Raw genomic sequence first — 12,745 nt, forward strand, 5'->3', positions numbered from 1 at the left:
GGGGTGTTTGCAGCCCATCTCCCAGGGTTCCAGACTCACCGTACCTGGTGGTACTTCTTGAGGATGTTGTGCATCTCCGCCACGTCCTCGCTGGACACGGCCTTGATGACAAACCTCCTGTCGTAGGTGGTGAGGAAGCGGGCGCCGCAGCGGCCCTGGCTGTCGCTGTTCACGGGGGCACTGCGGGTCACCGAGTTCTGGGGGGGCAAGCACAGGGGCAGGGACTGGCAGGGGCTCTGCCACCTCCCTGGGGAAGGAAGGGCAGCCTTGGGAGGCGAGGTGAGCAGACCCAACTCCTGGAACAGACACTCCGGGTGTGTTCTGTCCCCGTAACCGTGTGCTGGGCACGCTTTTTAAAAACCTGGATGGTTTTAGGGCTTCCATCTGGGCCTTTTACCTGCTGACATGTTTTATTTACTCCAACACCTGGCAGGTGTTTTTGAGGGCACTTTTTTTACCAAAGACACGGAATACACAGAGCTCTTGGCATGTCCTCCTGGAAATGGAACAACAGTCAGGGTATCTCTGGGGTTTAAGGAAAGCCAGAACAAAACTAATGAAATGGCCTGTTGCCTTTCCCATGGCAAAGCAGCTTAAACTGGCCAAAGTGGGAATTCTTTGCAGGTCATCCTGCAGCCAAAAGCCACCCTCAGCCCCTGCTATTCTTGCCATGGGACGTAAAAGATGGGAGTATAAATAGCCTGGTTGTTCTTCCGACAACCAGCAGCATCTGTCTTTATATCCCTGTCTCCACCCTTAGCAACGAGACATTGCAGCTCCCCTTCAGACTCGCAGCACGACTGGAAAATCCCAGGAAAACTGCACAGCAAGGATCTGCCACGCTCCCCCAGCCACGAGATGAGCTCTTTGCTCTGCTGCCTCTCCCCAGGCAGTGGGAGCCTCATCCCTCAGTCAGAGCCACTGCTCCTCACACCTGCCGAGCCCAGCAGGTCACCTGTCTCCTGCTGGTCCCCTCCATCACTCCCAAGCTCCACCTTCCATCTCCACCCTGCCCAGTCACCAGCGTTTGCTCAGGAGCCATTTTATCAACCAACAGCCTCCCACCAGCATTTCCCTGCCACAGGTCCAAGCAGGGAGTGGAGAGCTGTGGCTCTGAAGCACAGCACTGCAAACACCTGGATAATTCAGCCAGGTGCAGATCCAGCACCTCAGGGCTGGACAATGTGTTTCAGGATGGATTATTTTTTTAGGTGACAGCTCCACTGCTCTCTCCTCTCCCCTCAGCTCTGGAGAGCTGGCAGCAGAGGGAGCCTGCTCAGCTGCAGGCACAGACAGAGCCTGCTGTGAAAAAGGGATTTACCGTGTCACGCTGCAAGTGAGCCGAGAGGTTTCCTTTCAGAATGAAGCATTTAAAGCTTCTAAAACTTTAATGAAGCGGGGGGGGAAAAACTCCACCACTGCCAACGGTTTTAGAAAGCGTCAGGAAAATAAAGGCAAAGGGAAAAATCCCCTTGTTTCTCGCTGACATTTGCAAGGGAGCCTGTGCTGCACAGTTTAATCAGGCCCTCACCTCAAAACCACAGAGCTTTTCTTCTGGAGCTGGGAAGCAGAAATCGTGACCACACAGAGCATTACCAATCTCACGGCCCTTCGGTTCCCTGCCTGTATCTCCCACCTCTTCCACACTTGGGGTGTTTAATATTTAGTGTCCTGGCTCCATTCCCACATTTTACCCACCTTGAATTTAGCTCAATTAATGTTTTCTTTTTTAAGAAATTGAACTACCCCAGAGATGGGAGAAACAACCCTTCAGGACAGCAGGGGAAGTGTGAATGATGAAGCAGGGCACTGAGAAGCAACAAGAGTGTTGGGCACACTCGGGGAGGGCGTCACACAGACGGGTGTGAGGGGGGCACACACACGCAGGACCAGAGTGGAGCGGTTTGGTGGGATCAGCAGGAACAGCCCTGCTCCCACCTCCTCTCCCCACCACGCAGTGCAGGATGCTCAGAGGAGTCCCCCACGTGCCTCCCTGGCTGGTGGATCCCGGGGATATTCCAGCGGGTGCCCCGGTCCTGGCGCTGTGCCCGCCTCCATCAGCGGCGGCGGGAGCCGAGGACGCCGGTTTGATTCCCGGCCATCCCGGCCCTGCCAAAGGCCATCAGGCTGTCATCAAAGCCTCCCTCCCTCTGCATGGGCTTTCCCCTCCTTTCTGACATCCCCAGGCAGCCTCCTGCTGCGTGTGGAAGGGTGGCCCTGCTGCAGCAGCAGGAGCTGTGACATCTCTCTCTCTCTCTCTCTCTCCCTCCCTGGATTTAAGCCCCCAAAAAGTCCGTCCCCTCCAAGGCCTCAGGGGATGTGTCCCAGAGCAGGAGCCACCCTGATACACCCAACTCAACAACACGCACACTTGGACAAGCAGCAGATTCACCTGAATCTGTAAAGCAACACCAGACTCATTTTCCTTGCAGATGTTCCACACTGGATCTTTGTCATCCTCCAGCTCCTTCCTTTCCACTGCGGCTCCTATTTCACGCCTGGGTTTAAACTCCCCAGAGCAGGGACCATCTTCTCCTTCTCCTCTTGCCCAGTGCTTGCCACAGCAAGCTCTCCTGCACTGCTGTGGGCCCTTGGGTTATGGTAAAACCACTCAAACCACCATTACAAACCCAGAAAAGCTGATGATAACAATGTTTGTACCCTGGTTTCTCCACCAGTTTGGTTATTCTGTCCCAGGGAAGGGTGTCAGGAGGGCAGGGAGGGAAGAGCTGGTACCTGGTAGTCTTGATCATCGATCCCAAATCTTTCCCGGAGGTTCCGGAACACCAGTGGACAATATTCCTTAAATTTAAAGCGACTTGGCAAGTTCTCCCTGGGGCAGAAAAGATATTTGTGTGTAACAACCATCAGCTTGGTGAAATCAAACTCGATTTTTCTCCCGCTTCTCTGCCAACCCCCCAGGGATATCCCACCCCATCCCACCTACAAGGATCCCTCTCTGCAGGTATTTCCCCTCACTAGGGATGTCTGGATGCCTGCAAAAGCCATCTCTCCATGGGGATGGTTGCAGGATCCTGACTGACAGGATGCCTGTCCTGCAGAACAACCTCCTCTGTCACAAGCTCAGACCTGACAGGATCATTTCTCTCTCTGCCCCTCCTTTGCTGCCTCGTGCTGTGCAGCCCCACAGCTGCCCCCTGCACGCTCTGTCACTGGGGAGGATGAGGAGCTGCAGGAGAAGGGGGGTGGGTGGGCTCTGATTTCAGATCCCATCAGATCACTCGCGCGTCAAAGGAAAGGTCAACGCGCCACAAACCCAGAGCACGGGGGAGAGGGGGGGAATCAGCTCCAGCCTGGCATGTTCCAGACCCAGCTTTGCTGCCAGGCTGCCCTGGAACACACAGAATTCCCTGTCCCTGAGAGCTGCATCTGCTCCCTGCCCTGCTCTGATCCTGCCCAGAGAGGATGGTCCTGCTTGGACACGGTGGGAGATTTTGGCAGCTCGTCGTCAGCGAGGATCCTTTGCACCAAAACGTGGGAAACTAAAATCTACGTAGGAGAAGAGGGAAGAGCAGATACTGCACGTTGTACGTGCCAGGGAAGACAAACTTTCCAATCACACTCCCACTCTCCAAAGCTGATCCCTGGGAAAGTCAGTGAAAACAAAGGATTAATCAGGGAGTGCTGCAGCCCTGCACTCACACAGAGCAAGGGTGGGGAACACGGCTCTGAGCACCAGCCACCATCACGGCTCCAGAAGGGCTTCCAAAAATTGATCTTCTGGGAAAAGGAGATGGGAGTAACTCCACAGACACCCCATGGGCCAGGGGTACAGTCTTATCCCTCAAAGGAAAGAAACCAAGCCACAAAAGAGCATCTCAGTGACAGGTTGACCCCTGGCATGTCCTGGTGAGGGGTCTGAAGAGGGCACAGGCTCAGGGCTCGTGTCCAGCCACGCCAGATCCTCTTGGAATTTCAGCTGGGAACAACCCAGAAGGCCTTCACCACCCCTGCTGCCCCACAGCAAAGAGCTCTCACTAGGGACCAAGAGGTTGGGAAGCACCTACTTACTTGTTGAATAGATGATTGTCCACCTTAATCTTACTGTAGGCTTTAAAGTCATCGGGCATTAACATGACAGGGACGGGAACATTGCTGAGCTCATTGATCTGAAAGAGAAGGGAAAAGGAGACTCGAACCTCTGTTCCACTGCCCTGCAGGGACTGTCAGTGGACTTACAGGGATGCCAAACACCCCAGAGGCTGGTTTGGGAGCACTGGAACCCATCAGACTGGAGCAACCAGGAGAACACCGTGGTTAAAAGCCACAGCACCATCTCACTCCATCACGTGCCGAGTCCTCACCTCCTTCCATCCTTTCACCTTCCACTGACCATCCAAGACACAGCTGAGAACCCAGACAAACCTACAGACCAAGAAACAGCAGATTTTATGTTTTCACTAAGCCCCCCTTTGCCTTTATTTAGGAAATGTTGCATCAGCCAGTTTCTTAACTGGTTCTCCCTGTTACAGGTCACTGATGACCCAAGTCTTGGCCGTGGATGGACTCTGGGAGCTTTGGTGCAGCCCAGTACAGCTCCCCATGGATGCTGTTTCCATGCTTGCTGTCTCCTGTTGCTCTTATCCCACCTTCTCTGGAGGGATGAGTCACTCCACTAGATTGTTTTCGCTCCTTAGTCATGTGTGGCAGCCACAGGAACACAGGGAAGCAGAAGAATGAACGTTCAGCTACTATTGTACAGACAGGCTTGTGCTGCAGCCCCCAGCAGCGACAGCACCAATAATAATAATTAAAGAAAAACAGAAATCCACCTCTGGGCTGTGTCTAGCTGCCCTGCCCCACACAAGCCCATGCACTGACAAGGCTGTGCCAGAATCAAGAGCAGGTCAAGAGGCACGGTGTTTCTGAGGGCCCTGGTGTCATCCACTCCCAGGGACTCCACAGCACTCCCATCTCACTGAGCTGCTATAAACAGCCTGGATTTAGGAAGCAATTTCATTCCAACTCCGTTCCCATAACTACTGTGCCAAGCAGGTAATGCTGGAGAGAGAGGCAGACAACACTGGCAACAGCAGGGTTTGGCTACGAGTCAGGCCTGGGGTCTGTTCCCAACACCAAAATCTTCCGCAGGTCAAGTGACTTCCAGCACGCTTGGAAAGCTGCTGGAAAACTTCCCTGCTGTCTGGGAACAGGGGCCAAGTCATCAGGCTGAGAGGGAAGGGACTCCAGCTCTGGGATTCCCCGTTCCCTGCGTGCAACAGGACACACAGCACTGCCCAAACTGCTGCCACATCCCTGCCCAACCACACGAGGACCATCAGATCCGGAGATCTTCCGTGAGCCATTTCTGTGAGGTCCCTGTTTATCACCCCCCTTTTCCCCCAGCACGAAAAACCAGACCAGATTTAACACACGTCAGACTGGAGAGAAAGACACATCCACAGAAAAAAAGATGGCTATTTTCAGAGCCAGCCATCCCACACACCAGATAAGCGGGAAGCGAACCGGCCACGGCTCCGCTGGGAGCAGGGATGGGGCTCTGCACAGCCCTGCCCTGTTCTCCCTTAGGGTAGCACAGCCCTGCCCTGTTCTTCCTTAGGGTAGCACTAAGCACTTCCATAAAACGCTCTGGGATGTATGGAAAACACTGCACAGGGGAATAAATAAGTAATGTCACCCCCACACACCATCAGCAATCCCCACGGAGCAGGGAGGGCAATGCCAAGGCTCAGTCCTGCACTGAGCTGCTCCCGGAGCCAGAACTGAGGAACAGGAAGAGGACTCCAGGTGAGGAAGGGATCTCCCAGCTCCCAGGGAGCTGCATCCCAGTCCCACGCAGCCACTTCCCCTCGGGGTGAGGAGAAAACAACTAATTCTGTAGCAAGGCAGAGGCGCTGCCTCCAGCCACTAATTATTGCTGTCTCCCAAGAGGGGAAGCCCGACGGTGGCACACGCCTGCTCCCAGCCCTCCTCCCGGCTGGGGAAGGCACAAACAAGCCGTTATCAGCTCCTTCCCGAGCGGAGGAAGGGTGCTGACGGCTGAGAGGGAACAGCGACTAGAAGACTGTCTCCTCCCTGGCAGAGATTCCGACACACAAACGCTTCCCGGCGGCTCCGGGTGCCCTGGTTTCTGCCACGGCACAAACCTCAAAGCGAGCCCGGCACCTGTTGCCGCGCTGCTGACTGGCAGAAATGGCGCACCGGGATACCTTGTTTCCCTCCGGAGGTGCTCCCGCTCCTCCCGGGATACAACAGCCACGAAAATCCCTCCCCTCCCCTCTGCAGAAGCTTTTCCTCCCTTCCAGCTGCGTAGGGATTTCTGGGTGCTTCGGGATTTCGGCTCTGGAGGAGACAGGGAGAAGGACAGGGGTTGTGCTGGGCACCAAAACCTGCATAAAGAGCTGGACTGGCCATTTCTGGTGCCAGCACTGGCCCTTTGCTCCTGACACCAACCTGGAAGCAAACATGGGTTTGTTTAGTTTATTTTTGCTGTTGTGTTAGGGGTTTTTTTAAATTTGTTTGTTTTTTAAACACTGTGTGCTGCCACAGTAACACCCATTTTTGACAATTCCCAAAGGAAGAGGAATGAGAAGCCCCCACACCACCCTGGAAGGGGGATATCCCAAACCCTCCCTTCCCACAGCACAACCCTCAGCATCCAGTTCCCCTCCCTGAGGATTATCCAGCAGCAAGTGAACCACGGGGAGCCCTAAAGGATGGCCAGCACCCATCACCTCTCCGGAGGGATCCCTGTGCTCGGCTTATCCCGGTGGAATCTGAGAGCAGCCTCAACGTGACTAACGCCTGGCACATGTTTGCTCTCTCGCCTTCTCCCCGGGGAGGGGCGTGGAGAGCAGATTATATATAGCAGAGTGTGTGTCTCGGGGTATTTATGCTACAGGAGGCAAGGTCACGGCAAGGAGCACAGCAGGGAGGGGCTCCGGGCAACCTCCGCTCCTGGGAAGCCCGTTCCCGAAAAAAGAGACACAGTTCTCCTGGCTGGAGGAAGTTTGGCTGCACCAGGATGTTTGGGGTGGGCACAAGGTGGGCAGAGAGGTCTTGGTTCTTTGTTGTGGAGGAGGCAGGTGCAGGGATCACAGTGACACCCCTGGGCTGTTTGGAGCGTCCCCTCTGCAGGCACAGCTGTGCCTGGGATGTCCCCACACCCCTACAAAAGCTTCAGAGGTCCCCAAAGTGCAAAAAGAACGGGCAGTTTGGAGCACAAGCTCTTCAGCCCAGGGATGTGCCCCCACACCCAGCACAACGCTGGGTTTCTGGGAGGATTCCAGAGTTTTAGTCCTGATCTGCCCTTGGATCCGCCTGAAAAACGAGCCCCTGGTTTTGCCCAGTCCTGTCACGCCCCGAGTTTTCCATTTCTAGAAGCACAGACCCCTGAGAGGGACCAGCCCAGGCTGAAAGCACCATTACAAGTGCATTTTGCCACCTGCACTTTGCAGAAAGACCTAAGGCCCCAGCCCTGCCCCTCCCAGGTCAGCTTTCCCAGTGGGAATGGCACATTCCCGGAGCCCCACAAAGGGCTCAGACACACCCTGGGCTCGGGGGCTCTCAGGATTTAAAACCAAGACCCATTTTAGCCAAACCAACTGCCACCATGGAGCACTAAAACAGGGACTTTCCCAAAACCAGGGATGCTTTCCCATTTCTCCGGTGGTTCCACCATATCCTGAGAACAAAGGAGCAATTCCCAAGGAATTCAGGCAGAGTCACTCCAGCAAGGAGAGAGGTGCAGATCAAAGGGACATAATCCCAGGGAAAGGCAGGCAGGTGCCACCAATGAGGGGCTTGGGGCAACAGCAGATGAGGGAGGGAAAAACCTTCATCCCACCCTCCTCTTCAGCAGCCCGAGAGCACCGAGCTCAACCCTGCAGCTCCTCCAGCTCCCTTCACCCTCAACCAGCACAAATCAGCTGTGCCTGAGCCACCCCTGGCCTCCCAGGCCTGAAAAAACACCTCCTCAAACATCTCCTCCCTCTCTCTCTTCAGCTTTTATTTCCTGGTCACTGGAATTCCTGAGCCAGTCAGGAGTTCAGGGTTGACAATTTGTGTTTGCCACCAAAAGCCAACCCCTTTTCCAATCAGAGGCACATCAATATTCCATGTCATTCAGGGACAGCTGTTGGGACGAACGGGCCAGGCGTAATTTTGTCTCAAAACCTGACTGTAGCCTCAAAGTGGCAATTACCATTAGTAAATTGATGGGAAAATGCAATTTGTTTACTAACAAGATCCAGCTGATGGAGTGTGCGAGCCTACTCTCCAGGATTCTTTAGGGCAGGAATTTGCTGGGGAAAATAAAGATACTTTGTTCCCCCCTCCAAGCCTTTCAAAGGCATCTCCAAGTACTTTGCGAGCATTAGTTAAACTTTATTATCCCTCTGGGGAAGGAGGTAAAAAGACACATGGCAAAATCACTTCAGCACGGAGGCAAACCCACATCTGCAGCAGAACTTTGCTGCTGCTTAACACAGTAAAGGAACTGGGTGATGGTTTGAGGGAAAAAAGCCTGTTTTCCATGAATTAGAGCATGATTAATCAGTATCCATGCTAACAACCCCCCCATGCAACGCTAGGGGAGCATGAATCTTGTAGTCAATAATTCCTGCCAGTGCTCTGGGGACACTGGGATGAAAGAGAGGGGGAAAAAAAAGCAGCCCCTGGTGACAACAAACCCACCCCTTCCCAAATAAAGTGCTTGGAAGCCTGTGGAAAGGGGCCCTGGCAGAGGAATCAGTGCCACCCTCCTGTCACCCATCCTGTCAGCTCCAGGACCATGGGAACCATCTCCCAGTCCAGGTGGGCAGAGCCATTGCTTCCCTTGGTCCTAAAAAAACCCTGAGGGATGGGAAGGTTCAGTGACCCACCCATGGCCACACCAGCCAGTGGCAGAGCAGGGAAACCAGCCCCATTTTCCTGGCTGAACTACCCAGGAAAACCTTCCTTTTCCCTCCACGGCCAGCAAGGGAAAGGGCTCCTGGAATCCTGATTTAACTGGGATCGGATTCAGAGCCACGGCCTCGGTCATTACCAGGGCTGTCATGGCCATATGCTGCTCTCTCCAGAGGTCAATTAGAGCCAGGGCAGACAGTGGGGTTTGGGAAGGAGAGATCCAGGCTGTTCCCACCGTGCCAGGACCAATTTATGGGATTTGAGCGTTTGATATGTGGCAGATGCTGCTCTGGCTACAATTAACATGGCAACACCAAGCCCAACGCTGCTGAGCAGGGAGGAGCGAGCTGCAAATCCCAGTTCTGCTGTTTCCCTAGAATACTAACGAGCTGTGCTCTGGCACCACTCCTAAAGGTCCTGGGAGATGGGCTGCTGCTCCAGCCAGGAATCTGGAGCCTCTGGAGCGCAGGAGGCTGCCTCAGGGAAGGTCCACACGGCCAACAGATCTCCCCCTTTCCACAAAAACGGGATGTTTATGCCACCCCCTGCCCCTGCCAGCATCCAGAGCCACAGGGAGCCTTTCCAGCTGAACTGGCACCTTGAGGAGCATCATCACAGCCTGGCCAACTCGACTGCTCATTTATCCAACAGATCCAGGAGCCACTCCCCAAACTCCCTGGGATCCCAGTGCCTCCCATAACCGGCACCTCACAACCGTTTCCATGGTTCCCAGAGCACCACACAACACTGGGTTCACCCTGCTGGGTGGGAGACAGCTGCTCCCTTCCAGAACCATCCCAGCTCTCCCATCCCCTGCACAGGGACCCATCCAGGGCAGGGATGGAGCAGCAAACACACACATCCAACCCCGAGGAGCTGCAGCTCCTCTCCCAGTGCCATGACGACAGCGAGCGAAGCTTCCCGGGAACCATCTCCACGTCTGCTGGGTTTAGTGTGCTACAGAAAGCTCAGAAGTCAAGGGTGAGCCTCTGTGGCTGCATTTCCCTCTCTCCCCTCCCCTCCCTGAATTTTTCTAGCCCAAAATGTCCTTGTTTGACTAATACCACCCACGTCTGGCCCCACTAACACAGGCCACAGCCCCACCCTGATCCCGATCCAAACGCTGGCCGGGGAGCACCGGGACAGCCAAGACCCAGCTCCTCATTCCAACACTCCAAAACTGCTGTTCCAGAGACCAGTTGCTGTTCTTGGGGTGCTCCTGATCCTCTCCAGACCCATCCCCTGCCTGTGCTCACACCAGCTGCTCACGAGCCTGTTTAAAGGCAAGGCCGAGCTGCTGCCAGACTCGGATAATGGACCCACGGGAATTTCTCCAGTGGATTGCACAAAATGGTTGTTTGTTTGATTTGTCTGTGAAAAAGTTCATCTCAGAGGCAAGTAATTTTGACAGACTCTCGCTGGCACAGCCCCGGGGTTGTGCTGAGAGCTGTTTTCTCCTCCTCCCACTCCAAGGATCCCAAGGCAGAACTCCAGGGACACAGCCAAGAGACTCACCCACCCCTCCTTGTCCAGCTCTGCTCCAGGAGCCAAACGTTAAACAACCCCCCAGAAGACCTGTAACAAAGTTTAAAGGTGTCCCTGAAATTATTTCCACGCAGTCCAAACCCAGAAGCACAGAATTCCAATTCCCACATAACCAGGGCACCAGGATCATCTCCCAGACACAGCCCAGGATGAGCAGCTGCTGGTGGTGAGTCAGTGGAGCCACCTCAGCTCAGAGCTCTGTCCCAGCAGCCCCTTTTGGGCACTCAGAGACTCACCCAAGCCCAGAGAACCGTGGCAGAGAGGTGGAGGGATTTACTGGGAAATCCTGGATGCCTATCCAAGGGTGAGGAGGTCACAGCTGAACTTTTCTCACCCCCCTTCCCAGCCCCTCAGGATACCCTGGCTCCTTCTGGCAGCAATTTCTTCCTAATACACATCCCACATAATCTCATTACCAGCTTAGTGTCGCCTTGGTTCCTCCCTTTGCCCAAATATTTCACAGCCAAGTGCTCCCAAAGTTCCACTGTCCTGATCCAGGGCCTCAAATCCCTGCCAGGCTCTGACTACCCAGACAGCTACAACAAAAAAAAACAACCACAAAACACACAAAAAAACCCCCAAAAAAGACTAATTTCCACCGAGCAACAACTGTCCCTAAGAGGCCAGGGATGGAACTCCAAAGAATCCCCCCAATTTCCATTTCTTCAGGGCTTCTAATGGCACCACAGATCAAAGCCTGATTAAACTCATTATCCTGCTTCCTGGGCAAGGCTTTGAGCACTTGGAACATCCTTTGACTCCGTGCTGAACTACATTTGGAAGCTTTCACTCCAGCCAGGCAAGCCAGGAATGCAAGTCTGATCTTTTTTTTGGTGTGTTATTTGTTTCTGGAAAAAAAAATAATATTAAGCCCAAATCCCTTTCACTCTCTAGGAAACATCCACTAATCCACTGGAGAAATAGGTGTGTCTGAGCCCTAAAAGTGGATTAATTCAGGAAGGGATGAGGCTTCTGGATTCTCTGACCACCTAGAACAGCATCCAGCACCCACATCCAGGAATGAATCCTCCTCTCCAGCACGAATTTGTGCCTGACATCACAGAATATTCCAGAGAAAACATAAGGATGGCCTTAGGAATTGCCAAAGGAGGGGGATTAGAGCTGAGCCAGCACAGACATTCCCGAGGGACCCTCTCCCACCTCCCTCCTAAAACTGGCTCCCACAGGAACAGAGGCCAAGAGCACAGGCATGGCCTGAGAACGGGAAGCTGAAGCCTGGAATCGAAGGGACACAAGGCTGGACAGATGGAGCCAAAAGCCCTTTCTTTTTCGGGATGGAGATAACACACATAATTACCCAAGTGAGGAGCAGGGGTGTCCCCTCCGGGCTGTGACACGAGGGTGTGTGACAGCCACAGGGTGGGAAGGCAGGGGCTGGGACAGGGGACAGGGCTGTGGGTGACAAATTAGCGTCCTCAGGGTCCCCCCGCTGCCACAGAGGGGGGTGTGACAGGGCAACAGCACCGAAAAAAGCATCGCTCCCCATCCCCATCCCTGGGAAAAGGGGCGGTGGGAAGAGGTGCTGGAAAAGGTGCCGGGGGTGGGTGTGTGGGGGGCAAAGGGACGTGTCTGGGAGGGACCCCTGACCCCGAAGTGTTTGGGGACGGGGATGCTCTGGGCAAGGAGCCCCAGGAGGAAAGGCACCACCGGGAACAGACCCCAGGGAGGGGCTGGATCAGGGATGGCACGGAAAGGGGGAAAGCTGGGATTTAAGGGGAGAGAGGGTGTGGGGGGCAAAAGCTGCCGTGGGGAGGGAGGAGTGGGGGAAAAGGCCCAGGCTGAGGGGGAGAGGGGAAGGGTCTGACCTGGGGGGGTTTGGGCACCTGCTGAGGGGCAGGGCCGGGTATGAGGGGGACAAGGGGGATCAGGGAGATGGGGGGGACGAAGGGGATCAGGGGCAAGGCCGGGTGTGAGGGGGCGAGGCCCCGTTCCCGGGGGTCAGTGCCGGGCGTGTTCCCGGCTCTGAGGGGGGAACGGGGGCAGCGTGTGTGTGTGTGTGGGGGGTGCCCGCGCCGCCCGCTCTCACCGTGTGGTTCGCCCCCCACATGAGGACGCTGAGCAGCGGCTCCGAGGCCCGGAACAGCTTCACCTTCTGGCACACGAAGTGCTTCTTCTTGGTCTTGGTCTTGCTGGCGCTGAGGGCCGAGCCCAGCGCGGCCCCGCCGCCCCCCGCCGTCCCCGCGGCCCCCGCGCAGTTCGCGGCCATGGCGGACCCGACCGACCCCCTCCCCGCGCCCCCCTACCAGCGCCTCCGCATGGTTCCGCCCGGCCCGGCGCACACACCCCCCCC

General features: G+C 55.3%; 1 protein-coding gene across 2 annotated transcripts in view; it reads right to left on the bottom strand.

Annotated features, from left to right (window-relative positions):
* The window catches only part of PIP4K2B (phosphatidylinositol-5-phosphate 4-kinase type 2 beta), a 21,763-nt gene extending 9,102 nt beyond the window's left edge, over positions 1–12,661 (bottom strand). For both annotated transcript variants that reach the window (XR_003536770.1, XM_027698904.1), the window contains exons 1-4: positions 12,482–12,661; positions 4,033–4,130; positions 2,737–2,833; positions 45–197 (exon numbers count right to left, since the gene is read on the bottom strand). Coding sequence is in view for 1 of the 2 variants with exons in the window: in XM_027698904.1 (XP_027554705.1) it covers positions 45–197; positions 2,737–2,833; positions 4,033–4,130; positions 12,482–12,661 (528 nt within the window). In the remaining variant the exon portion in view is untranslated. The remainder of the gene's footprint in view (positions 1–44; positions 198–2,736; positions 2,834–4,032; positions 4,131–12,481) is intronic.
* Positions 12,662–12,745: the final 84 nt, after the last annotated feature.

The sequence above is a fragment of the Neopelma chrysocephalum genome, unplaced genomic scaffold, assembly GCF_003984885.1.
Source record: "Neopelma chrysocephalum unplaced genomic scaffold, ASM398488v2 Primary Assembly neopelma1_134, whole genome shotgun sequence".
NCBI classification, from domain to species: domain Eukaryota; kingdom Metazoa; phylum Chordata; class Aves; order Passeriformes; family Pipridae; genus Neopelma; species Neopelma chrysocephalum.